At 35.7% G+C, this 23,787-nt stretch overlaps 1 protein-coding gene across 2 annotated transcripts in view; it reads right to left on the bottom strand.

The window, feature by feature from the left end:
* Positions 1 to 22,102, bottom strand: part of ZNF385D (zinc finger protein 385D) — a 776,796-nt gene extending 754,694 nt beyond the window's left edge. The window contains exons 1-2 of one of the 2 annotated variants that reach the window (XM_055286037.2): positions 22,086 to 22,102; positions 2,466 to 2,684 (exon numbers count right to left, since the gene is read on the bottom strand). In XM_055286037.2, the coding sequence (XP_055142012.1) occupies positions 2,466 to 2,484 (19 nt within the window). In that variant the 5' untranslated portion in view covers positions 2,485 to 2,684; positions 22,086 to 22,102. Of the gene's footprint in view, positions 1 to 2,465; positions 2,685 to 22,085 lie in introns of those variants that run through there. The other variant, XM_055286058.2, reaches the window with a different exon arrangement.
* Between the last annotated feature and the right edge of the window lie 1,685 nt (positions 22,103 to 23,787).

Here is a 23,787-nt window from a genome sequence, read left to right as displayed (position 1 = left end):
ATGATTTCTCTGTTTGAATGAAGAAAGGCATAATTTCTACAGAATATTCATTTTGGGAAACATCACTTAAAATTACAGATACTTAAGTGAGTAAGACCATGGTTTGATTGCAAGTTCAACCATTTAATAGTTGTGTGACCTTCAGCATACTATTAACTGATGTTATCCTCAATGTCCACATCTATAAAAGGGATATAACAAGATCACTTTTGTTGGTTATGGGGAAAAATTGAATAATAAAATGTACATAAAGCCTTTAATAAAGTGCTAACCTCTAAGTGCATTGATATGATTGTTTAAAAATACTTAACTTGAGTAAAGTCATAACTAGTATTGTGGTTTGAAAATCTTTGGCTATTCTAAATTATGCCTGGGACTAACTCTGATTTGGGTTTCTAAACAAGACGTATCTTTTGTTCTAATTTTGTTCTATAATATTGTTTATTACTTCTCCAGAAGAGGTTTGTGACTATCAAGATAGGTGAAGTGAGACACCAAAGCTTACACTATCATAACCAACACAAACTGAAAGAAAACAACTTGGAATTGAATCATGCTGCACTTGAGGTGGTTTCACCTAGAATTTAACAATAAGGAATAGATTTTTCTTAAGAACTCTTAAGTAGAGACTGAAATATACATTTTAAAATCATGACTTACTTTGCTAGTGATAGCGGTAGAAAGCAGACAAATGCCTAGGCAGATAGGGGCGGGTCCCTGGTGAAACCCAAACTCCAAGCCAAAGACAGTTTAAAGCCTGAAAGCCAAGCTACAAGTCAAATCCATGGACTGGATTGTGAATCTGTCTTCCCATTTGGTGTGCTTTCCTCTAATTTATCCCCACACTTCACCTATTTTACACATACCAACCCTTTTCTAATTGGTTTTCTACATTGCTATGCCCACCTTTGAGTGATGCCTTTGCTTTAGCCTTTCCTTGCACACTCACAAACATATCAGCATGTGCTCTCCTATTCTGAGCCCATAACAGCCCTAGACTCAGCTATACTGGGGAGAAACGAGCCAACTGTGCGGGTGGAGGACCATCCACACAACCCCTCTCCACTAAGAGGCGTTCCACTGCTCAATAAATTATTCTCTGCCCTTCTCACTCTTCACTTGTCAGCATATCCTCATTCTCCTTAGACACGTGACAAGGGCTCAGGGCCCACCGAACATGGGTACAGAGAAGGCTGTAACAGTGTGGCCCCCTGCCCTCTAATGAGCAGCGGGCAGCCAGCCCACATGACAGAAACAGCAGCAGGGCAGAGCCAGCCCCAAAGCCCTGGGCCAAGGCAGAGCAAGGATATTGCTGGCCAGGTGTTTCCGGCTGGCAAAGGTGATCAAGAAATGTCCTGTGTCACTAGGTTTATCTTATGCCTATAGAATTTAACAGTTCTCAATTACTTTCTGATCATAATTTTTGTTTCTTATATCTCTTTGCCAAATAACATCTATAATTAACTAAATGGCATACATTTGAAAGAAATATAAAATCCTTTCCAATAGAATACTACAGTTCATTCATACTAAAATCAAATAAATGAAAAACACATAAAGCAAGGTAGAAGCAATTTCTACTTTTAAGAATGTACTTCTGTTTTTCTTCTCATCATCTGGCCACCTTAAAGCAAACTACAAAATTATATTAAAAATCTTTATGATGTCAAATATAGGAAGAGGTTGAAATTCATTCACATTTTTAAATGTCAGTATAATTTAGATGAATTATATTTATCAAACATGAAACATTTAATCAGAATATAATATTGTAACTCAAGTTTCAGTGAGTTAGCTCTCTAAAGTCTCCTCTGTACGGGCCCACCCTCCTCTATTCACGTCTCTATATTTTCTAATAACTTTCCATTTGTTCCCAAAGATATTTTTGTGCTATTTGAAAAGTCTATTCACCCATAAATTCAACACATACTTCTAAAAAGTAGTCTAAGTTATTAAATAAACCATACATTTTCACTAGGAAACTCACAAGTCTGTACTAATGGATCATAGTTTATTGATTAAAACACCTATTTGAAAAGATATGCATTATTTCAAATCAATTGCAGTGTTACTAACCAACTGAATCGCCAATATCTGCAGGAAATGAAAAATAAAAAACAAAAACCCACTGTCCTATGTACACTGTAAAAGGATGTCTATTTCCATACGTAACTGTATTGAAGGCACACATCAAGAAACTCTAAAACTCTAACATTTCGAAAATAGTGAATAATCTGCAGATCACAACCCTAATACAATTAAGTATGTGCAAAAAATAAAATTTCTCCTTCTCCGTCAAAGAGAAATGATGTATTTTAATGTACTCCGCTAATAAAGATTTTAAGTAATATTTTTCCTGGTTTAAAAAAATAGTTTAGTTCATTCTTTTATCATCACATCTGCAGGTACACAAATAACTTAAGTTGATGATGTAAAACTGAGAAAATATTTTTAGAAAAGCTTACCATTGTCATTTTTCACCATCCCATTGCTGAGTTGTTTTAATCTCTTTTGATGTGATTTGCCATTGTAGTGGATTTGTGCTTGAGCGGCTGAATTCAGCTGAATGTTACATACGTTGCACAAAGTAAAGCTGGTATGTTTCTTTTCTCTTTCTGGTTTCTCTTCGAAGTCACCAGGTATAAATTCAGCCTCACTCTCGCCATCGTGTACACAGGTGAAATCTGGGGGTGCAAGGAAGGTTATGAACAAGCAGATCAAGATTTTTAGGTTACTTCATATTTATTAAATTGGGTGGCAAATAAGGATTGTTCTACATACAAGAATTAAAAATTTCCACGTACTCTCATTTTAATAGATTGCTTTCACACTATGCTAAAGTAGACAATCTCTTTAATCGAATATAAATGGCAAATGTTTAACTTTTTATCTATTCCCAATACTGTGCCATATATTTTTATTACTTCATTTAATTATCATAACAATGAAATAAGCACTATAGTTTTCCCTTTATCATAGCTGAGGAAACTAAGTTTTAGAATGATTAAACAACTTGTCTAAGGTCACAGAGCTAACAAGTGGTATAGCTGTGATAAGCATTCAGTTTATCTCTAAATCCAACATTTTTAATCACCATGTTCTCTAGTATGTAATAATGAATTGGATTATTTTGTTTTAATTCAACTAAATAAAATTCTTATATTCCTTACTAGTTAAGTAAAGTGACTTACATCTGGACGGACACATTTACACATACAAAGATACTAAAACTGTTTCAATACCCCAAATTTTATATTTTATACCTGACACAAAAGAGAGGCTTTGAATATCCAAGACAGCCCCATAATCAGGGTACAAAAAAAGTGTGACTGACTTATGGCTTACATTGGAAAGCATTACTTTTGGATAAATGTATGCTTTGTATACTAAAACCAAAGAGAAAAGTTCAACTCATAATTTCAGTATCTCTGGCCTTAATATGACATTTATTTATTTATTTGAGACAGGGTTTCACTCTGTCACTTAAGTTGTAGTGCAGTGGTATGATCTTGGCTCAGCACAGACTTAACCGCCTGGGCTCAAGAAGTCCTCCAACTTTAGCCCACTAAGTAGCTGGAAATACAGGTGCGTGCCACCAATTATTGTACAGTAAGATGGCAATAATTAGAGTAACTATTGTAATCTGCATTGAACACCCATTCACAAGTGATTTAAAATAATAATACCTCATTTCTACGTTTTCTCTACTTCCACTGCCCAGGCCTCTCTACCACACTATGGTCCAGATAGGAGTTCTCCATTCCAATTCTCTCAATTCTTTAAGGAGTTATTTTAAAGTCTTTGAAAAATATTAGCAGAGAAAAACAGTAATGATTTTAATGTGCATTTATGAACTGACTGCTATGTGGCAGCACCCTCCTAGGTTGTGGAGTTAACCTGACAAGCATCACAAAAGTGGTCCTTGCAATTATACAAACTTAACGATGCAAAAGCCATGGACTTTGGTATCAGGCAAATGAGATAACAAATGCTGAAAATTTTTTTAACAGTATGTAAGTATTATCAGTTTGCCAATAAAATTTTAAAGAAAATCAAACTAGTGAACTCATGCATAAATGGCTAATACTTGAATCTATTTATGGGTATTGAAGTCACTGTCCAGATTCCAAAACGAGTAAAAGATTGGTCAGTACATAATGCATGCTTTCTTTGTGAACTAATTCATTTAAAATATATTAACTTCCTTTTAAAAAGGAAACTCTATCTCTCTTACTCAGATAACCTTGTTAAAATAATTTATGCAATTTAAATGGTCATTTTAAACGAAAATTTATTGACTTTGTAAAACGATTAATTTTAATGAAAGGAAAATATGTAAGCAAATCAGCTTTTTAAATTTTATATAAATAAAAAAATGTAAGTATCTATCCAGGTTATAATCAGAACATTTCAAAACTTCTTTTGTCTAGAGTTGATTTATACTTTTACATCTTTTATCTCAAATATTGTTAAGTAATAAAATGATTAAGTAAATGATGGTGTGCTAAAATCACTGCAATATGCATAGCCATTAAAAGCAAATCAGAAAGTTTTATAATATGGGAAAATATTTTAAATATAGTAAAAACCAAAAATAAGATGTAAATTTACATATAGTATGTTTACAACCATATGAAACACAAATTTGACTTAGAAAAAATATTAGAATTATTTCATTCTGAGTGGCAAGACTAGAGCTGGCTTGTTTTCCTTTAGCATTTCTGTATTTAAAAAATTTCACATGATGACCATTTATTATGAAAAATAAATCAATATATTTCAAAGAAATAAGCCAAAGAACTTATTTCCTCCAGCGTGAACAGCTTAGGTTTGCCAGAACTAGGCAATGATACAGAGATAGTCACAGTAGGTGTGCCCTTGTAACACATCATTTTTGCTAAATGTATGCATATATTTGGAAGAAAATATTTTCTTATTTGATTCACATTTCCATCTCGACCCACAAAATAAGAACATGTGCTAACAATTTAGCAGGGGAAAATATTGGAGAATTTCCTTTAAGCCTCTGAGATTTATTTGCTTACACATGAGGAATCCCCTGCTCACCTGAGAAAATAAAGACTATATTATCAGACAATGTCAACAATTAATTTTGTACTAAGGTGCAAAAATGACAACATTAAAAGGAAATAGAAACTATGTGGTATTGACACTAAGGAAAAAAGAGAACCTCAAATTATTGTGGCTGGGGTAGGACATCATACAACATTTACAGATGGCCGGGCACGGTGGCTCACGCCTGTAATCCCAGCACTCTGGGAGGCCGAGGCGGGTAGATCATGAGGTCAGGAGATCGAGACCATCCTGGCTAACACAGTGAAATCCCGTCTCTACTAAAAAGACACAATAAATCAGCCGGGAGTGGTGGCCGGCGCGTGTAGTCCCAGCTACTTGGGGGGCTGAGGCAGGAGAATGGCGTGAACCCGGGAGGCGGAGCTTGCAGTGAGCTGAGATCGCACCACTGCACTCCAGCCTGGGCAACACAGCAAGACTCCGTCTCAAAAAAAAAAAAATAGGTTTTGTAGGAAAACTGCAATGGCTCAAATGGCACTCTCGTGAAGTAGGAGGCAATATTCTTAAGCGATTTTCCTTCCCAATAAGGTAAAAATGACAGGTTTAAATTTTTAAATGGAAATTTGACACATTTGAGTTCCACTGAGAAAAAGTTCAGCAGTCATACATAAACGTTAGGTGACTGTCTTGGAACCCAAAATAATTTATCAATTTGTCCACTTTTTTCCCCTCCTAACCTTCATCCCTCAGAACCATTAAGACACTGGAAAGATGTTTGGCTTCATACAGTAATGTAGGTATAGACAGCACTATTTAACAGGTTCAAGAACTGGAATTATCCTGGGAGTAATTATCAAACGAATGAGGTGTTTGTTTGTGTGAGTGTGTTTTAATTTTCTAGATGTGGATACTGATTTACTCTTGCAGACTCATAGGAATAATTAAAATGTAGCACACATAAGATGACTCATTTTTAGTAAGCTATATTAAACAATGTATGTGAGGTAATTTGAGAAAAAATAAAAGTAGAAACAATATTTTTCTGGGATGCAATGTGGTTCTTACAGTTGATTTATTTAGTGCATTGTTTTGACACAAGCTGAAATGTCACCACCTTTGCCAAAGGACCAGCTGTTGGTATCAAGACTGCCCTGAGAAGTGCTCATCTTCTCTAACCCATGCCACCCCTGGCGTGGGTCCCTGCTGGATCCCAAAATTCGTGTAACCTAATTAAGAATCAAAAGTCGTAGACACAGAAGCCAACTGAAAAAACGCCCAAGAACCAAAGCTGGAGCAACTTCACCAATAATCTAAGTAACATATTATTGCATTAAAACCTAAAGTATAAAATAAATTTCAATGAGTACATACTGATGCAAATATAAACGGAGGAGATAGATACCAAACTCTCATTTGGAAGTAGTCCAAATAACTTAAATAGACATCCTCCATTCAAAGCGGGATAGGGCACAACACTCTTCGTCTTTAAGTACAGGTTATGCTTAGTGACTTGCATCTAAATAGCGTGGTACAGAAAGAGGAGAAAAGGAGCTTTATAGTGAAAAAACCTGACCAATAATACTTCAGCCACATCAAGTTTCACATCAACAGTGATAGGTCACACTGATAGCAAAAATCCTTAATATGACGTGCCAACAATGGTATTTCACCTCTATGATCCTCCTCGCAGAAATAATAGACAAACACAAACTAAGGAACAGTATACAAAATACCTGACCAATATGCAAAACTGTCAAGGTCATCAAAACTAAGGGAAGTCTGAGAAATTGTTACAGCCCAGTGGAGACTAAAGAAATACGAAAACTAAATGAAATGTGGTATCCTGGGTGGGGCCTTGAAATAAAACATGGACATCGGAGGAAAAATTAATGAAATCCAAATAAAACATAGAGTATCATTAATAATAATGTATTATTAGTTCGTTAGTTGTAATAAATGTACTGTACTTACAAAAGATATCAACAACAGAGAAAACTGGATGGGAGGTCTATGGGAACTCTACCAATTTGTCAACACTTCTGCAATTCTAAGACAATTAGACAGTAAAGGTTTTATTTAATATTTTTTTAAATTTGGAAAATAGAGCACAGACCATTTTCTCTCCTTGACAATGAAACAGGAACCTCTTGAGAACTTCTGTGCTCTGAGAAAGAACTGAGAAAGAAACTTCTATTCTCTTTATCCCTTGCTCATTAATCCCATGGTAGAAATAAATTATGTGATGTGAAGAATGAGGGAAACATTCACTGCTTCATGTGTGGTCCACCCATGGCTGGCTCTTTATCACAAATTTGCCTGAAATGACCTTCTCCTATCTTCTTGCTTGCCATATGCAAACTTACAATGGAAAGGCTCCCCCGCCCTCTGTGAAAAGCTCAGAATTCTCCTGCCTGTGACTAGGTAGTTAAATTCAATTCAGAAAAGAAAGGGTTGAGGGTTGAAAATCCAATATGGAATACAGTTCTAAGTCATTTTATCTAATTCAAATTTTCCTTCTAAATAACTGGGCTACCAACCCACTAACAAAAAATCTAATACACCTCAACTTACTCCTATTATCAGTTTCAATTAAGATTATAAGCCATTTACACATACACACACACACACACACACACAGAGAGCTATCCAAGCCAACCACCACAAAATTAACAATTTATAAACTTCATATTTCCTTTTGTGTTTTAACCCTATTGCAACTCCCACAATCATTAATATAAAATTAAAGTATGTAAAATAGTGTATGTTAGTTGACAACCAAAACCAATTTTAATGAGTAGAAAACTTTCCCTGCAAATAATGTCAGTGTTTTATCTTAACGTTATCAAGCCAGGTTACATCGTTTTGTCCATGATTAGCTTTACTCATTGTTCTTGCATCTGTTGCCTTGTCAAATTGGCAAGGCTCTAAAATATCCAAGAATCTCAAGTTTCTAAGATAATCTGAATTGACGATGAAACATCTGTAGATGACACCCACTAACAGACAGTTTAGTGCACAATAAACCACATTGTAAGTAGTTTTACAAATGACTTACAAAGTCATACACGTGTAAATGGTATAAATAAACCAAAATATTCTTGTTTTACAATGACTTCTCCCACTGTATAATATATCTAGAAGACATTTAGCACAGACACTCTCATATAAATAGCGGTAGAGACCAAGACTAAACACTAAAATTTCCTTTAGAAATCTTGATGTGTATGTGCCACATTTTCTTAATCCAGTCTATCGTTGTTGGACATTTGGGTTGGTTCCAACTCTTTGCTATTGTGAATAGTGCCTCAATAAACATACGTGTGCATGTGTCTTTATAGCAGCATGATTTATAGTCCTTTGGGTATATACCCAGTAATGGGATGGCTGGGCAAATGGTATTTCTAGCTCTAGATCCCTGAGGAATCGCCATGGAATACTATGCAGCCATAAAAAACGATGAGTTCATATCCTTTGTAGGGACATGGATGAAACTGGAAAACATCATTCTCAGTAAAATATCGCAAGGACAAAAAACCAAACACCGCATGTTCTCACTCATAGGTGGGAACTGAACAATGAGAACATGTGGACACAGGAAGGGGAACATCACACTCTGGGGACTGTTGTGGGTTGGGGGAAGGGGGGAGGGACAGCATTAGGAGATACACCTAATGCTAAATGACGAGTTAAAGGATGCAGCAAACCAACACGGCACATGGATACATACGTAACAAACCTGCACATTGTGCACATGTACCCTAAAACCTAAAGTATAATCATAAAACAAAAAAAAAGAAATCTTGATGTGATAATATCTCCAGAAATTATTTTTGGTTCAACAGAAAATGAAATAAAAATCTAATCTAGACATACTTCATGGCAATAACACTGAAATACAACTAGTCAGGGTAGATGACAGTTGGCTATTTCATTAAAAAGTCAAAATTACAAGTTTATTGGGCAAGCAGCTTTATATTCTTAAGTTTTAATGATATTTATACAGAGCACAACAGGTGACAGATTTTGGCCATTTCTTTCAAAATAATTTCATTGAAAAAATAAAATTTAATGTCTAAATATTCCCCAAATTTTACAAAAGTTTTGCTCAAAAAAACTTACTCTTCTGAAAAGAGGAATCCACCAATATCGAATTCCTTATAAAGTCTCTTATAAAGAGTTCTTAAAATTGCTTTATTATGGAAAAAAAGTACTGTATGGGAAGATATCAATCTAGTCCATTTCACAGAAGGGGAGTTGTAATTTGTATGATATACACAAATCCTAATGGAGTTTGTAATTCTTGTTTTCGTTTTTGAGGCGCAGTCTCTGGAGTGCAGTGGCGCAATCTCTGCTCACTGCAAGCTCCGCCTCCCGGGCTCACGCCATACTCCTGCCTCAGCCTCCCAAGTAGCTGGGCGCCCGCCACCACGCCCAACTAATTTTTTGTATTTTTAGTAGAGGCGGGGTTTCACTGTGTTACCCAGGATGTTCTCGATCTCCTGACCTTGTAATCCGCCCGCCTCGGCCTCCCAAAGCGCTGGGATTACAGGCGTGAGCCACGCTGCTCGGCTATAATTCTTATACAATTTTCTTGAGCAGCTCATAAAATGAAGGGAAAAATATAACAAAGATTTATTATTTGTAAGAATAGGATGCTACAACTGCTACTGTAATATGTCATTTTGCAGAAAGCATTTAAAATCACCTTTAAAAATGGTAAAAGGTTGTGGAAATCATGAATAAGCATATACAGAGTAAAAAGGGAAAAATACTGTACTAATGTCATGGGATTAGATACTGCTTACTTGGAATAAAATTTCCAGAGACAATTATCATAAGTGGATTTTAAAAGCACTAAAATTAATTTGAAATAACTTAGAAAAAATGAAAAAAAAAAAAGCTATTAGGTGATGTGAAAGGTGGCTCTAGCCACACATTGCTGTCAAAGTTGCCTGTGCAGGATTTAAGTTAAATTGCTTCATAAAATTAAGACTAGTAATGAACTATTATAAGCAAATATTTTTAAATCTCATTTTTATTCATAAAACTTGTGAAAGAAATTTGGTCTTTTTTCTATGAAAAAAATAGGTAGTAACTTTTATTCAGCACTTCCTTGTATTAGGATTTAGAGAGTATTGCTTACATCTGTATATGCATCTACATATTGTATATGTGTGCATAAATTATACATATGTATATATAATGTATATCTATTTTATGCAGCATATTTGGATACATATATATAAATCAAATAAACTACTTCAATAGTGAATCTTCCTCTATTTTCAAGACTAATGTAGAAAAATTTATTTTACTGTTACGGTAAAATATTAAATACATACTACATATAATATATAAAATATTTATAGCATTTAGAATTGGAGAAAATTATAGTGAGTCACCATATCTTTTATATTTCACCATTAAAACTGTAACTAGTTCATAGCGCTATAAAGTACCATTATAAAAATAATTTTGCTTTGATCTAATTCCCCACTAGAGTGCAGTGTGAATTTAAAATTAAAACTACAGCATCTGGAAATTCCCAAGACATAAAAATAGCATTACTGTAATTCTGTAAATATCTAACATACACATATTCTAACACAACATTCGGCTTCAGTGGTGTGTGTGTTTGTGTATAGCACAGCTAACGAACTCACCAATATTTAGCCACACAACTCAGATACTAAAGATAAACCGGCGAAAGTCACAGAATAGAAGATAATCTAAATTGTTTGTGGCAGGTTATAATAAGTTCTTTATTAAAAAGCATTAATTGTTTTACATAGTCTCCTGACTTAAATATCACTTAGGAACTTCAAAAATGAGAACATTTTAATTAGGAACATCTTACTTTTATGATAGGAAATTACATTATAGAAGACGACATAAGGCAAATCAAGGTTAATGGATTGCATTTCAAGTACAGTTTTTATCACATCCCAGCATCACACTAAATTTGTTGGTCTCAATACAATTATGGCTTTTACAAGGTGATGGAAGTCTTAACTGAATATTTGCAGATTCATCTACAAAAATTAAGCCCAGAGTGGTAGAATGAGATACAGAATGAAACTTTTAAATGCATTCCTTTCTCTCTTTTAAGCAGTAGACTTTTTAGAATTGTAAGCTTCAAATCAGAATTTCTACTTTGAGTCCTCAGTTTCAAAAAGAAATTTTACCTTAATCTTCAAATGACTCACCATGAAAGCACTAAAATATTTTTGAGGCCAAATGGGAGCCCATAGTTTAACCTCGAAAATAAAAACAAAAACATTTTGTTACAAAAGGTAAATTACTCAAGTAGAATCTACTACTATATAAATAATAGATCAGATAGGTCTTAAATTTCAATGTCATGGATGTATTCCTCAAAGGTGCAAAGTCCAATGAAAAATTATATTACTATCATAACTTTTTTTAACCAACACTATGAAAATCTTTTCCTGTATTCTGACCTATTGTTCCTATTTCAGGAATCTCTTCTTGAATCAGTCATGCCATCAGGGCCTCCTTGGCAAAACATGATCCCCCTGGAGTTATGCCACACAGCGTGTCTGCCATCACACCAGGGATGCCGAGGCTGCACTGTGAGTCCTGCTCTTGAGTTCTCAGACCAGATTTTTTTAAAACTACTTTAAGCATCAACCCTATTTTCTTGAAAATGCACCAAATATCTTTGTGCTTTCAGCTAGTTCTACCCTACTTTGGATCTAAAACAGCTTACATAAAACTTAAGAACGGTTTTCCCCAGAAAAATTTCTGAAGACCTGAATTAGATAATGATTGTTTCTACGTATATCTGGTGAAAAGTTATGCCAAGAAAAAAAGGTAGGCACCCTACAAGTTATCGAAAAGTCATATGACAAATATATTTTAAGTACCTGCCCTGTGTCTAGCACTCGTTTAGCCACTTAGGATATTTGTACATCACATCACACAATACCCTAGTTCTCTGTGGAGTTTGAGAAGAGCGAGATAATGTAGGCTAGACTGACTATGACTTTTTTTTATTATTATACTTTAAGTTTCAGGGTACAAATGCACAACGTGCAGGTTTGTTACATACCTATACATGTGCCATGTTGGTGTGCTGCACCCATTAACTCCTCATTTAACATTAGGTATAACTCCTAATGCTGTCCCTTCCCCCTCCCCCGACCCCACAACAGGCCTCAGAGTGTGATGTTCCCCTTCCTGTGTCCATGTGTTCTCATTGTTCAATTCCCACCTATGAGTGAGAACACCTGGTGTTTGGTTTTTTGTCCTAGTGATAGTTTGCTGAGAATGATGGTTTCCAGCTTCATCCGTGTCTCTACAAAGGACATGAACTCATCCTTTTCTATGGCTGCATAGTATTCCATGGTGTATATGTGCCACATTTTCTTAATCCAGTCTATTGTTGTTGGACATTTGGGTTGGTTCCAGGTCTTTGCTATTGTGAATAGTGCCACGATAAACATATGTGTGCACGTGTCTTTACAGCAGCATGGTTTATAATCCTTTGGGTATATATCCAGTAATGCGATGGCTGCGTCAAATGGTATTTCTACTTCTAGATCTCTGAGGAATCGCCACACTGACTTCCACAATGGTTGAACTAGTTTACAGTCCCGCCAACAGTGTAAAATTGTTCCTGTTTCTCCACATCCTCTCCAGCCCCTATCGTTTTCTGAGTTTTTAATGATCGCCATTTTAACTGGTGTGGGATGGTATCTCATTGTGGTTTTGATTTGCATTTCTCTGATGGCCAGTGATGGTGAGCATTTTTTCATGTGTCTTTTGGCTGCATAAATATCTTCTTTTGAGAAGTGTCTGTTCAAATCCTTTGCCCACTTTTTGATTGGGTTGTTTTTTTCTTGTAAATTTCTTTGAGTTCTTTGTAGATTCTGGATATTAGCCCTTTGTCAGATGAGTAGATTGCAAAAATTTTCTCCCATTTTGTAGGTTGCCTGTTCACTCTGATGGTAGTTTCTTTTGCTGTGCAGAAGCTCTTTAGTTTAATTAGATCCCATTTGTCAATTTTGGCTTTTGTTGCCATTGCTTTTTGTGTTTTAGACATGAAGTCCTTCCCACGCCTATGTCCTGAATGGTATTGCCTAGGTTTTCTTCTAGGGTTTTTATGGTTTTAGGTCTAACATGTAAGTCTTTAATCCATCTTGAATTAATTTTTGTATAAGGTGTAAGGAAGGGATCCAGTTTCAGCTTTCTCCATATGGCTAGCCAGTTTTCCCAGCACCATTTATTAAATAGGGAATCCTTTCCCCATTTCTTGTTTTTGTCAGGTTTGTCAAAGATCCAATGGTTGTAGATGTATGGTGTTATTTCTGAGGGCTCTGTTCTGTTCCATTGGTCTATATCTCTGTTTTGGTACCAGTATCATGCTGTTTTGGTTACTGTAGCGTTGTAGTATAGTTTGAAGTCAGGTAGCATGATGCCTCCAGCTTTGTTCTTTTGGCTTAGGATTGACTTGGCAATGCAGGCTCTTTTTTGGTTCCATATGAACTTTAAAGTAGTTTTTTCCAATTCTGTGGAGAAAGTCATTGGTAGCTTGATGGGGACGGCATTGAATCTATAAATTACCTTGGGCAGTAGGGCCATTTTCACGATATTGATTCTTCCTGCCCATGAGCATGGAATGTTCTTCCATTTGTTTGTATTCTCTTTTATTTAATTGAGCAGTGGTCTGTAGTTCTCCCTGAAGAGGTCCTTCACGTCCCTTGTAAGTTGGATTCCTGGGTATTTTATTGCCTTTGAAGCAATTGTGAATGGGAGTTCACTCATGATTTGGCTCCCTTGTTTGTCTGTTATTGGTGTATAAGAATGCTTGAGATTTTTGCACGTTGATTTTGTATCCTGAGACTTTGCTGAAGTTGTTTATCAGCTAAATGAGATTTTGGGCTGAGAAGATGGGGTTTTCTAGATATACAATCATGTCATCTGCAAACAGGGACAATTTGACTTCTTCTTTTCCTAACTGAATACCCTTTATTTCCTTCTCCTGCCTGATTGCCCTGGCCAGAACTTCCAACACTATGTTGAATAGGAGTGGTGAGAAAGGGCATCCCTGTCTTCTGCCAATTTTGAAATGGAATGGTTCCAGTTTTTGCCCATTCAATGAAGGCAGAAATAAAGTTGTTCTTTGAAACCAACGAGAACAAAGACACCACATACCAGAATCTCTGGGACACATTTAAAGTAGTGTGTACAGGGAAACTTATAGCACTAAATGCCCACAAGAGAAAGCAGGAAAGATCTAAAATTGACACTCTAACATCACAGTTAAAAGAACTAGAGAAGCAAGAGCAAACACATTCAAAAGCTAGCAGAAGGCTAGAAATAACTAAAATCAGAGCAGAAGTGAAGGAAATAGAGACACAAAAAACCCTTCAAAAAATCAATGAATCCAGGAGCTGGTTTTTTGAAAAGATCAACAAAATTGATAGACCACTAGCAAGACTAATAAAGAAGAAAAGAGAGAAGAATCAAATAGATGCAATAAAAAATGATAAAGGGGATATTGCCACCAATCCCACAGAAATACAAACTACCATCAGAGAATATTATAAACACCTCTACGCAAATAAACTAGAAAATCTGGAAGAAATGGATAAATTCCTCGACACATACACTCTCCCAAGACTAAACCAGGAAGAAGTTGAATCTCTGAATAGACCAATAACAGGCTATGAAATTAAGGCAATCATTAATAGCTTACCAACCAAAAAAAGTCCAGGACAAGACGGATTCACAACCGAATTCTACCAGAGGTACAAAGAGGAGCTGGGTCCATTCCTTCTGAAACTATTCCAATCAATAGAAAAAGAGGGAATCCTCCCTAACTCATTTGATGAGGCCAGCATCATCCTGATACCAAAGCCTGGCAGAGACACAACCAAAAAAGAGAATTTTAGACCTATATTCCTGATGAACATCGATGCAAAAATCCTCACTAAAATATTGGCAAACTGATTCCAGCAGAACATCAAAAAGCTTATCCACCATGATCAAGTGGGCTTCATCCCTGGGATGCAAGGCTGGTTCAACATACACAAATCAATAAACATAATCCACCATATAAACAGAACCAAAGACAAAAACCACATGATTATCTCAATAGATGCAGAAAAGGCCTTTGACAAAATTCTACAACGCTTCATGCTAAAAACTCTCAATAAATTAGGTATTGATGGGACGTATCTCAAAATAATAAGAGCTATCTATGACAAACCCACAGCCAAGATCATACTGACTATGACTTTTATCAGTCAGTAATGCTAAGAGGAGAATTGTGATGAAGATTTTGGCTTGTAAATCCAGTAGCTATATGCTTTTATTCTTTTTTTTTTTTTTTTTTAAGAGACAGCTTTGCTTTCTCCCTCTCTCATTTATAATGCTTAAAGTCTCAGGTTTTCTTTCTTTTCTCATTAATTCTGTCTTCTTAAAATATATTTTAATACTTTGGTGATTTCAACTGCTCTCCATGGCTAGTCTTTTTGTAATATAGACTTTCTCATATTATCTGCATCCAATTGTTCCATAACAATTCTTATAAATGTCATAATTACTCTTAGATCAATGTTTCCTTTTACAGTTTTCTCCCTTTCACTATTAAAGGAGAAGAGCAGGTACAAATGATGATTCAGAATATCTTCAGGCTATATGAGAATATTTTCTTATACCCAGATAAATTTCCCTGAAAATTTATGCACCCTAACTGTGGCAGATATACTCTAGGATGGTCCCTCTAATTTCCACCTTGAGGTAATCAGACCTTTCCATAGTCCACTCTCCTGGAAGGTACAACCTGTAACTTGCTTCTACCAATAGAATATGGTAAAGGTGATGGGATATATATCATGAGTGGGATTATGTTACAAAAAGATAGTAATGCCCATAGACTCTCCCTCACTAGCTTTGAAGAAGCAAGCTGCCAAAGCTTTTTCATGTTGTCTTACATTTCACTTCCACAATCTGAAAAAAATGTGATCTTATTATGAGTTTCCCTGTGAAGAGGATCATGTGGCAAGGATCTTAGTGTAGTCTCTGGCCAAAAACCAGTGAAAAAATGAGACCATAATAAGCAGCTGAACGCTGCAAACAAACATATGAGTAGGAAGTGGTTCCTTCCCCAGTTGAACTATAGATGAAAACACATCCCTGCCTATATCTTTATGGTAGCCTGGAAGAAGTCCTGGTTAGGCAATGTGTGGACTATTGCTCCTCAGAAATTGTGAGCTAATAAATGTGTGTTGTCTTAAGACATAAAACTTCTGTAATATTATTATGCATAAATACATAACTACTATACCAAGTAACTCTCTTGCAATAATTAATATTATAATTAGAAAGTAATCCAAATTTCCAAGGAAAAATATTTGTCCAGAAAATGTCTTAAAACAAATTGCCACCTAACCAAAACCATGTTTTTTTGTTAAATGAATTAAATATCCCAGCTGTATCCCTAATCCCAAACATACTTGAGTAAAAGTTAAAAGAAATAAGTTAACTCTTTCCCATATGAAGAACTTGATCACCTGATGCACATCCATGACAAACATAACTAATCAATTATGACAATCTTTTCTTCAGAGGCTGGATTTGGTTTCACACGACACATTGCAGGGATCCACAAATGATTCAGATTTACCATATAAGACGAAATTTATTTGCTAAACTAGATACATAGTAGATAGATAGTATCACTATCGAATTTGACTTAGAGTGAGTAGAAACCCATTAAAAAGATAAACTAGGTAGTATTCATTTTTCACCATGGTACCATTTAACATTTTTTTCTATTATCCAAATAAGCTTGAAAGATTGTTTAATAAGTTTGTAGAACTAAGTCTAGACTGTTAAAAGAATCCAAATCAAAAATTACTTAAAGCAGTTATTATAAATAAAAACGCATTGCAGTGTAGTAAATTTAGGATAAAAAATAATTATACATATACAATAGAGATTGTTTTCCTATGTAGGAGACTTTAGTAAATATTTTGTTATATTTCTCAAATACATTATATTTAGATTTAAGCTCCAAATAGAGAAATGATGGATATGGATATAAATAAAGATCTAAGAAAAAATGTGAAAGATTAAGTATTAAATTTAAATTGTAAAAAACTGGGTTTCTTAGACCTGAAAAGAAGGCAAGGAAGAAACTTAAGACAAATCTTAAAGCAAATAAAGGAATATTATTAATTGAAGGTGGTTTTTAGCTTCTGTCCACTTCTATTAATGAAAGAAAAATAATGAGTTAAAACTATAGCATGAATAGTTAAGATTACATATGGTATTATTAAGAGAGGAAGTTCCTTGGACATTTTTCCGTTTCATTTTTCATAGTCATCTATGAAAATTTTTTTTTCTTCTAATTTGAGATGGAGTCTCACTCTCACCCAGGCTGGAGTGCAGTGTGCAGTGACGCAATCTCGGCTCACTACAACCTCTGCCTCCCAGGTTCAAGCGATTCTCCTGCCTCAGCCTCCCGAGTAGGTGGGACTACAGGCACACGCCACCATGCCCAGCTAATTTTTGTATTTTTAGTAGAGACAGTGTTTCACCATATTGGCCAGGCTGGTCTCAAACTCCTGACCTCGTGATTTACCCGCCTCGGCCTCCCGAGAATGAGAAGTTTTAAAACCAAGGATTCTTTATGAAAGTTACTTACAAAAGTATATTTCTATTGTGTCATTTATATATTTTCATTTAAAAACGGGTTTAGTAGATTATTAAACTATAATTACCCTTTTCAATGTTGCCTCCTAATTAAAATGGAACTTGGCAAAATGGAGGTCTTAGAACTATTAGTTATTTTTTCACCCTTCCTGTAGCTTTAGTTTTTTTAAATTTAGTTTTTAACAAATTGTTTTTGCATTGTTTATATTTTACTTTTATACTGTGAAAGAACTGTTAATTAAAAAAATAAAGTTCCATTTTTTATTCAGGTTAAGATTTAAGAAATGTAGGGTACAAAACCATGAGTTTCACTTTGTCAGTATGTGAATTTTAAACTAAATATCAACTCCAATTCTCTGGTGAATTCAAAGATCACTTTTAGGAGCTCTGATCATTAATTTACTTACAGTAGTGGTACAAAAAGCAAGGATTATCAAAATGTGCTGATTGTAACATGTTCAAGTTGTGTGGCCTCCAGCAAACCCTTCACCCCTCTGACTCTGTTTTCCCATTTGTAAGGAGTTGAACAAATGATCTCTATTCCCTTCCAATGCAATAAATCCTGGCCCACTTGGAAAAGTGCTATTTCACACTCATGTTCATGGAACCATTATTGACCTCAGGGCAACATGGTGTTTTGTCTTTAAAGTATATCTTAAAAATTTTTGTTTGCTTTGACTTCAAGGGATATAAATCATTTCAACATATATTTTATCATTTAATTTTCCTCTAATTGTGGCAGATCTCAAATCTTCAACACTGTGTGTGTTAATTTATAAAACTTTTGCATTTGATGATGCTCTCAGAATTCAACTACACAAGCAAAAGACTCGATGGTACTAGATCCAAAGATAGACAAACGGGGCCAGGTACAGTGGCTCATGCCTGTAATCCCAGCACTTAGGGAGGCTGAAGTGGGTGGATCACCTGAGGTCAGGAATTCAAGACCAGCCTGTCCAACATGGTGAAACCCTGTCTCTACTTACAAATACAAAAATTAGCCAGGCATGGGGGCAGGTGCCTATAATCCCAGCTACTCAGGAGGCTGAGGTAGGAGAAACGCTTAAACTGGGAGGAGGAGGTTGCTCTCCAGCCTGGGTGACGAAAGTGAAACTATGTCTCAAACAAAACAAAACAAAAAAGGACAAATGGACTACATTGCCATGAAGTTCCTTCACATGCTAACATGTTATAGATTTGCGGCCCCATAGATACCCATTTTTAAAATTTGGAGTGGTGTCACTTGGCCATTTTTTTATCTTTTTTTTTTTTTTTAATCCTGCCTTATCCTGAGTTTTTAGGTAGGTTAAAATATGTTTTAAGTAAACATGAATTTTCTTCCAGAAATGCTGTAATCGGGAGATACCTTGCTGTACATTGGATATTGTTATTTACTATCAACTTCAGTTCATTATATCTATAATCTACCAATGAGAGAGCAATCTACTTTACCCGATCCAAAATTCCAGTGATAAAAACTGAAAAGGTTGTAGAAACTTTAAAATTGTAAGTTTCAAGTAATAAATGTATAGATCAATAATAACTGGGGACAGAAACGAAATACTAAGAGAGCATTTGAGCCAAATTAAATGGCATAATAGACAAATGTTTAGATATAATATTGTCAGGGTCATACTCATTTCTAATTCAATGGCGCTCGTGAGTAAAAACAACTTTTATTGCAGGCTTAATGCAAGCTAAACTACAATTTTATGTGCAAAAACCATGGACAGTGACAATGTTTTTTTCCTAAAACAAATAATTCATGTATTTAAGTATGAGCTACCCATTCAATGTTCACTTTGTTTCTTTCTTTTTGAGATGGAGTCTCACTCTGTCGTCCAGGCTGGAGTGCAGTGGCGTGATCTTGGCTCACTGCAACCTCCGCCTCCTGGGTTCAAGCAATTCTCCTACCTCAGCCTACTGAGTAGCTGGGATTACAGGCACCTGCCACCACACCCACCTAATTTTTTATTTTTAGTAGAGACAGGGATTCACCATCTGGGCCAGGCTGATCTTGAACTCCTAACCTCGTGATCCACCCACCTTGGCCTTCCAAAGTGCTGGGATTACAGGCGTGAGCCACCATGCCCGGCCCACTTTCTTTTTTAAAAATAAAAGATTTCTGTCCCACCTGGAAAAGCACCCTGGGGAGAAAGATGTTATTTTGTCTGAAATCTGTGCAGATAAAGGGATGTTATTGCTGACTGTACTGTAGATTTAACCACGTGTTAACCTGATAACTTTCTTTATTGCATGACAGGACAGTGGCAGAAGATGGCATGAAAGAATAGATCTCTACTTAACTCATGTTGGCTTGTTTTAGTTCAACTTTTAATAATATTTTACTAAAATTGTAAATAGGCAAAACTTGGGACTTTCCTGGACAAACACTCACACTCTCTTAAATAATGTTTCCAAATTCTACTAGTTTTGCATTCTGATTGCTTAATTACGCAAGTTTACTTCATGTAACTGGAGTTAGAAAGTGAGGTTTTTCTTTAGGAACTTCAAAATAAGAAAGGTCTCTGAAGAACTAATCTTTGAAATCAATACAAAATGTGTCAGAAAAAAAATCTGCACAGTCATCTTGGAGAGAAAGAATGCTCTCAGACCAGCACGAGTTCAGAAGTAATTTGACGTAACTTGAATAAACACATCCAGAGATATGAAGAAATACTGACTTCAAAGAAATGGTCAACCACGGAAACACATGAACAAGTCAGAGAAGGGAGTGTCACCTGGGTCTGTTAAAGCACTCTTCAGTGGGGACAAGTCTTCTAGTTAAAACTTGGCTAGTGGCATGACCATCTCTGTCATCAGAGACATTGCAGGCTGCCATGTCCTGAAGTTATAAAATTATTGTTTCATCTCACTTTACCTGTCCTGATTTCATGACCATCATGCAACCTTCTGATTTTGATCTGACTTTCCTTATAAGTCTGATACAATGAGTGGGGTCACAAGAATTTGGTATATTTTTGGTCTCATGAGAATAATTTCCTACTGAAATCCCAGCATCTTATTTAATTTCATGCTCTTACGAGATAGGTTAGACCCCAGTATTCATAAAATACGTCTTGTTCAAAAGAAGTATTTAGAGTAACTGGCAAATACTGTATTTGAGATTATTCGTAATCAACTGGCATTTTATGAAGGACATTAACGAAAATGTCAGTATTTTTAGTGTTTGTTTATAAATGATTATAAACACTTCTATAATGTTACTAACTACAAATGCTAATTCACTTAATCCTCAAAGCACTGCCAGTGAGGTAGGTACTGTAATTATCCCCAATGTACAGATGAGAAAACAGATTCACAGCCAGTAAGTGGCAGAGCTGGGTTTTGAACTCAGGCTCTGTCTTTAGAGTCAGGGCCTAACGACATCCTAGATTAGAACAAATGAGGAGATCACACAATCTAAAATCTTCCCACATATAAAAAGACATGAACAAATTCTTCAAAAATTTCGTAGCCATTCTTCACTAATATTTCTTTGTTTCTTTGTTCAGTTCCTTCAACTTTTAACTGGCATCTTCTACTGTGGAAATACACTGCAGTCATTTATTTAACCGAAATCTATTAAAGTAAGATTGCTAAACACTAATCAACACCATATGTTTTTCAATTAACTGGTGATACATATCTATTTCTCAAGCTCATGATAGCTAATGGAGCACTTTGGGTGCTTTAACCTATTTAAGACCATAATTAATTTAGAAAAATCAACTTATAAAATATGAAAACTTTCCTATGGTGACTTTTTTCTCTCTCTCCATCTCACCCTACACACACACACACACAGACACACACACACACACAAAGACATATACGTACTTTTGAAATATTACATAGATATTCCATTTCGTTCTTTTTGTAAGGAGAATGAAGTTAGTGAAGAAACCAGAAGGGAAAAAAATTCTCATGAGGAATACTTAGACATTTTACTAAATTAAAATTTAACATTAAACTTAAAAACATTATAATAGATATATATTTAATTAAAATTAAGAAATATTATTTTAACATTGGTTTATAACTTGTGGAGTAAAATAGCAAAGGAGGCTTAACTGTGTAGAATCATATATTTATTCTGACAGTGATAATAGCTGTCCACAATAATGTAGAGTTGTCACTGGGATGCAGTTGGCCACTGAGAGACTATCTTTCCCAGCCTTCCTTTCTCCTAGGGTAGCTGGGGTAGGCAGAATGGTGCAAGCTCTGCACACAAGAATATCCACACTCTACTCTCCAGAACCTGTGAATATGGCAAAGGGGGCGTTGCATGTCATTAAGTAAGTGGGTCTAGAAATCCTGCACCTTGTTAGAATTCATGAAGTTGCAATCAATAACCCAAACTTCACCTTTCAATACCAGAAATGGAGTGTACACAGGAATCACTGAGGAAAGATGGGAAAAGAAGAGCCCTAAGAGGCAGAAACTGAATTTTCAAAGTTTATTCTGTGGACAAAGACAAAGCATTAATTTCAGTAAGTAAAATGATAGATTTGTAGTTTCATAAGACACTGCTGGCAACACTATGAAGAGAGACTTGGAGCGGAGAGACGAAAGACCAACGGCAATTAAAACAGTATTTCCTGCTAAATCATACCTGTAATAGTCTTGCTTCATATAGGAAAGGGCATTGGAAGAAACACACTGACTCTGCTGTATGTTTTAGCAAGTTATTGTGTGAATGTGTTTACATACAAATATGTATGTATAGTTTTTTTTTTTTTTTTTTTGAGACAGAGTCTTTCTCTGTTGCCCAGGCTGGAGTCCAGTGGCGCTATCTCTGCTCACCGCAAGCTCCGCCTCCTGGGTTCATGACATTCTCCCACCTCAGCCTCCTGAGTAGCTGGGACTACAGGCACCCGCCACCACATCCGGATAATTTTTTGTATTTTTTAGAAGAGATGGGGTTTCACCGTGTTAGCCAGGATGGTCTCTATCTCCTGACCTCGTGATCCGCCTGTCTCAGCCTCCCAAAGTGCTGAGATTACAGGCATGAGCCACCGCGCCCGGCTGTGTGCATACTTTTAAAAATATTTTCAAATATCTTGAGAAATATCTTCTCATGGTATTAGGAACTTTTTGCTTTTAAGCATTTCTATTTCATTTCTTCTTTTCTCGTTAGGACTGGCAGTTCATCTCTAACACTGGTTACAAAGACAAGTAAATAAAAATAAATATTCAAATGGCATTAGAAACAATCCAGCTGAATTGCTGCTGTGCAGAGAATATACGCTGATTTAGGGCAAGTTCTCTTAGAAAGCCCAACAGCCTCCTAGGCTTAGCAGAAAAACCAGCGTTTTTTGTTTGTTTGTTTCTCTTCATTAGATGTACAATCCATTCCTTAACTGGTAACTCCAATATTTCTACAGTTTTTTCCAGGTGGAATTCTTGTCTTTTAGGGTTAAGTTTTGCTCATATACTAAAGCTGGCCCGAAGGTCATCCCTGACTTGTTATGAACTGTCTTTCTCAACTGGGATTCTGAGAGAGGATCCATTAGACATGCCCTATGGCATAAACTGCAAGTGATGGATTAACTTCTGTCTTACATATCCAGAATGGCATAGATAGGAACCATACATGGGGCAACTGAGAGAATGTCACTGGAATCATCTCTTCTGTGGTTCAGACAAGGAAACCAAACTAACCAGAGGCTAACACAAATATATACATTGCTATCCTCAGTCTACACCTTCAGATCTGATATAAAATATTAATTTCACAGACTTATGACAATTCATACTATTCAAACCTCTGTTCAGAGACGCAAGTGAGAACCGAGGGGAGATTTGAATCAGGAATAAGGGAACCCAAAGGAGGAAAAAAGAGAAGAAAAATGGAAGGTTCAATATTATTGAGCAAATTTGGACTGGTTTGTAGATTTGCAGATCTAAAGTGTTAATAAATCGTTTATTATTATCTAGAAAGAAGCATTACAGAAATACTTGTCTTTATCTTCCTGCTCACCACCAAAAATCTGATATTTTAGATTTGTATGCCTTGTATGTTAGGTGATGACAATAAGCCAAATTTAAATAGCTCAAAGTTGTTTT

The sequence above is a fragment of the Symphalangus syndactylus genome, chromosome 1 (assembly GCF_028878055.3).
Source record: "Symphalangus syndactylus isolate Jambi chromosome 1, NHGRI_mSymSyn1-v2.1_pri, whole genome shotgun sequence".
In the NCBI taxonomy this organism is placed as follows: domain Eukaryota; kingdom Metazoa; phylum Chordata; class Mammalia; order Primates; family Hylobatidae; genus Symphalangus; species Symphalangus syndactylus.
The sequence above is the reverse complement of the archived record's forward strand: the minus strand, read 5'-3'. Positions and strand labels throughout refer to the sequence as shown.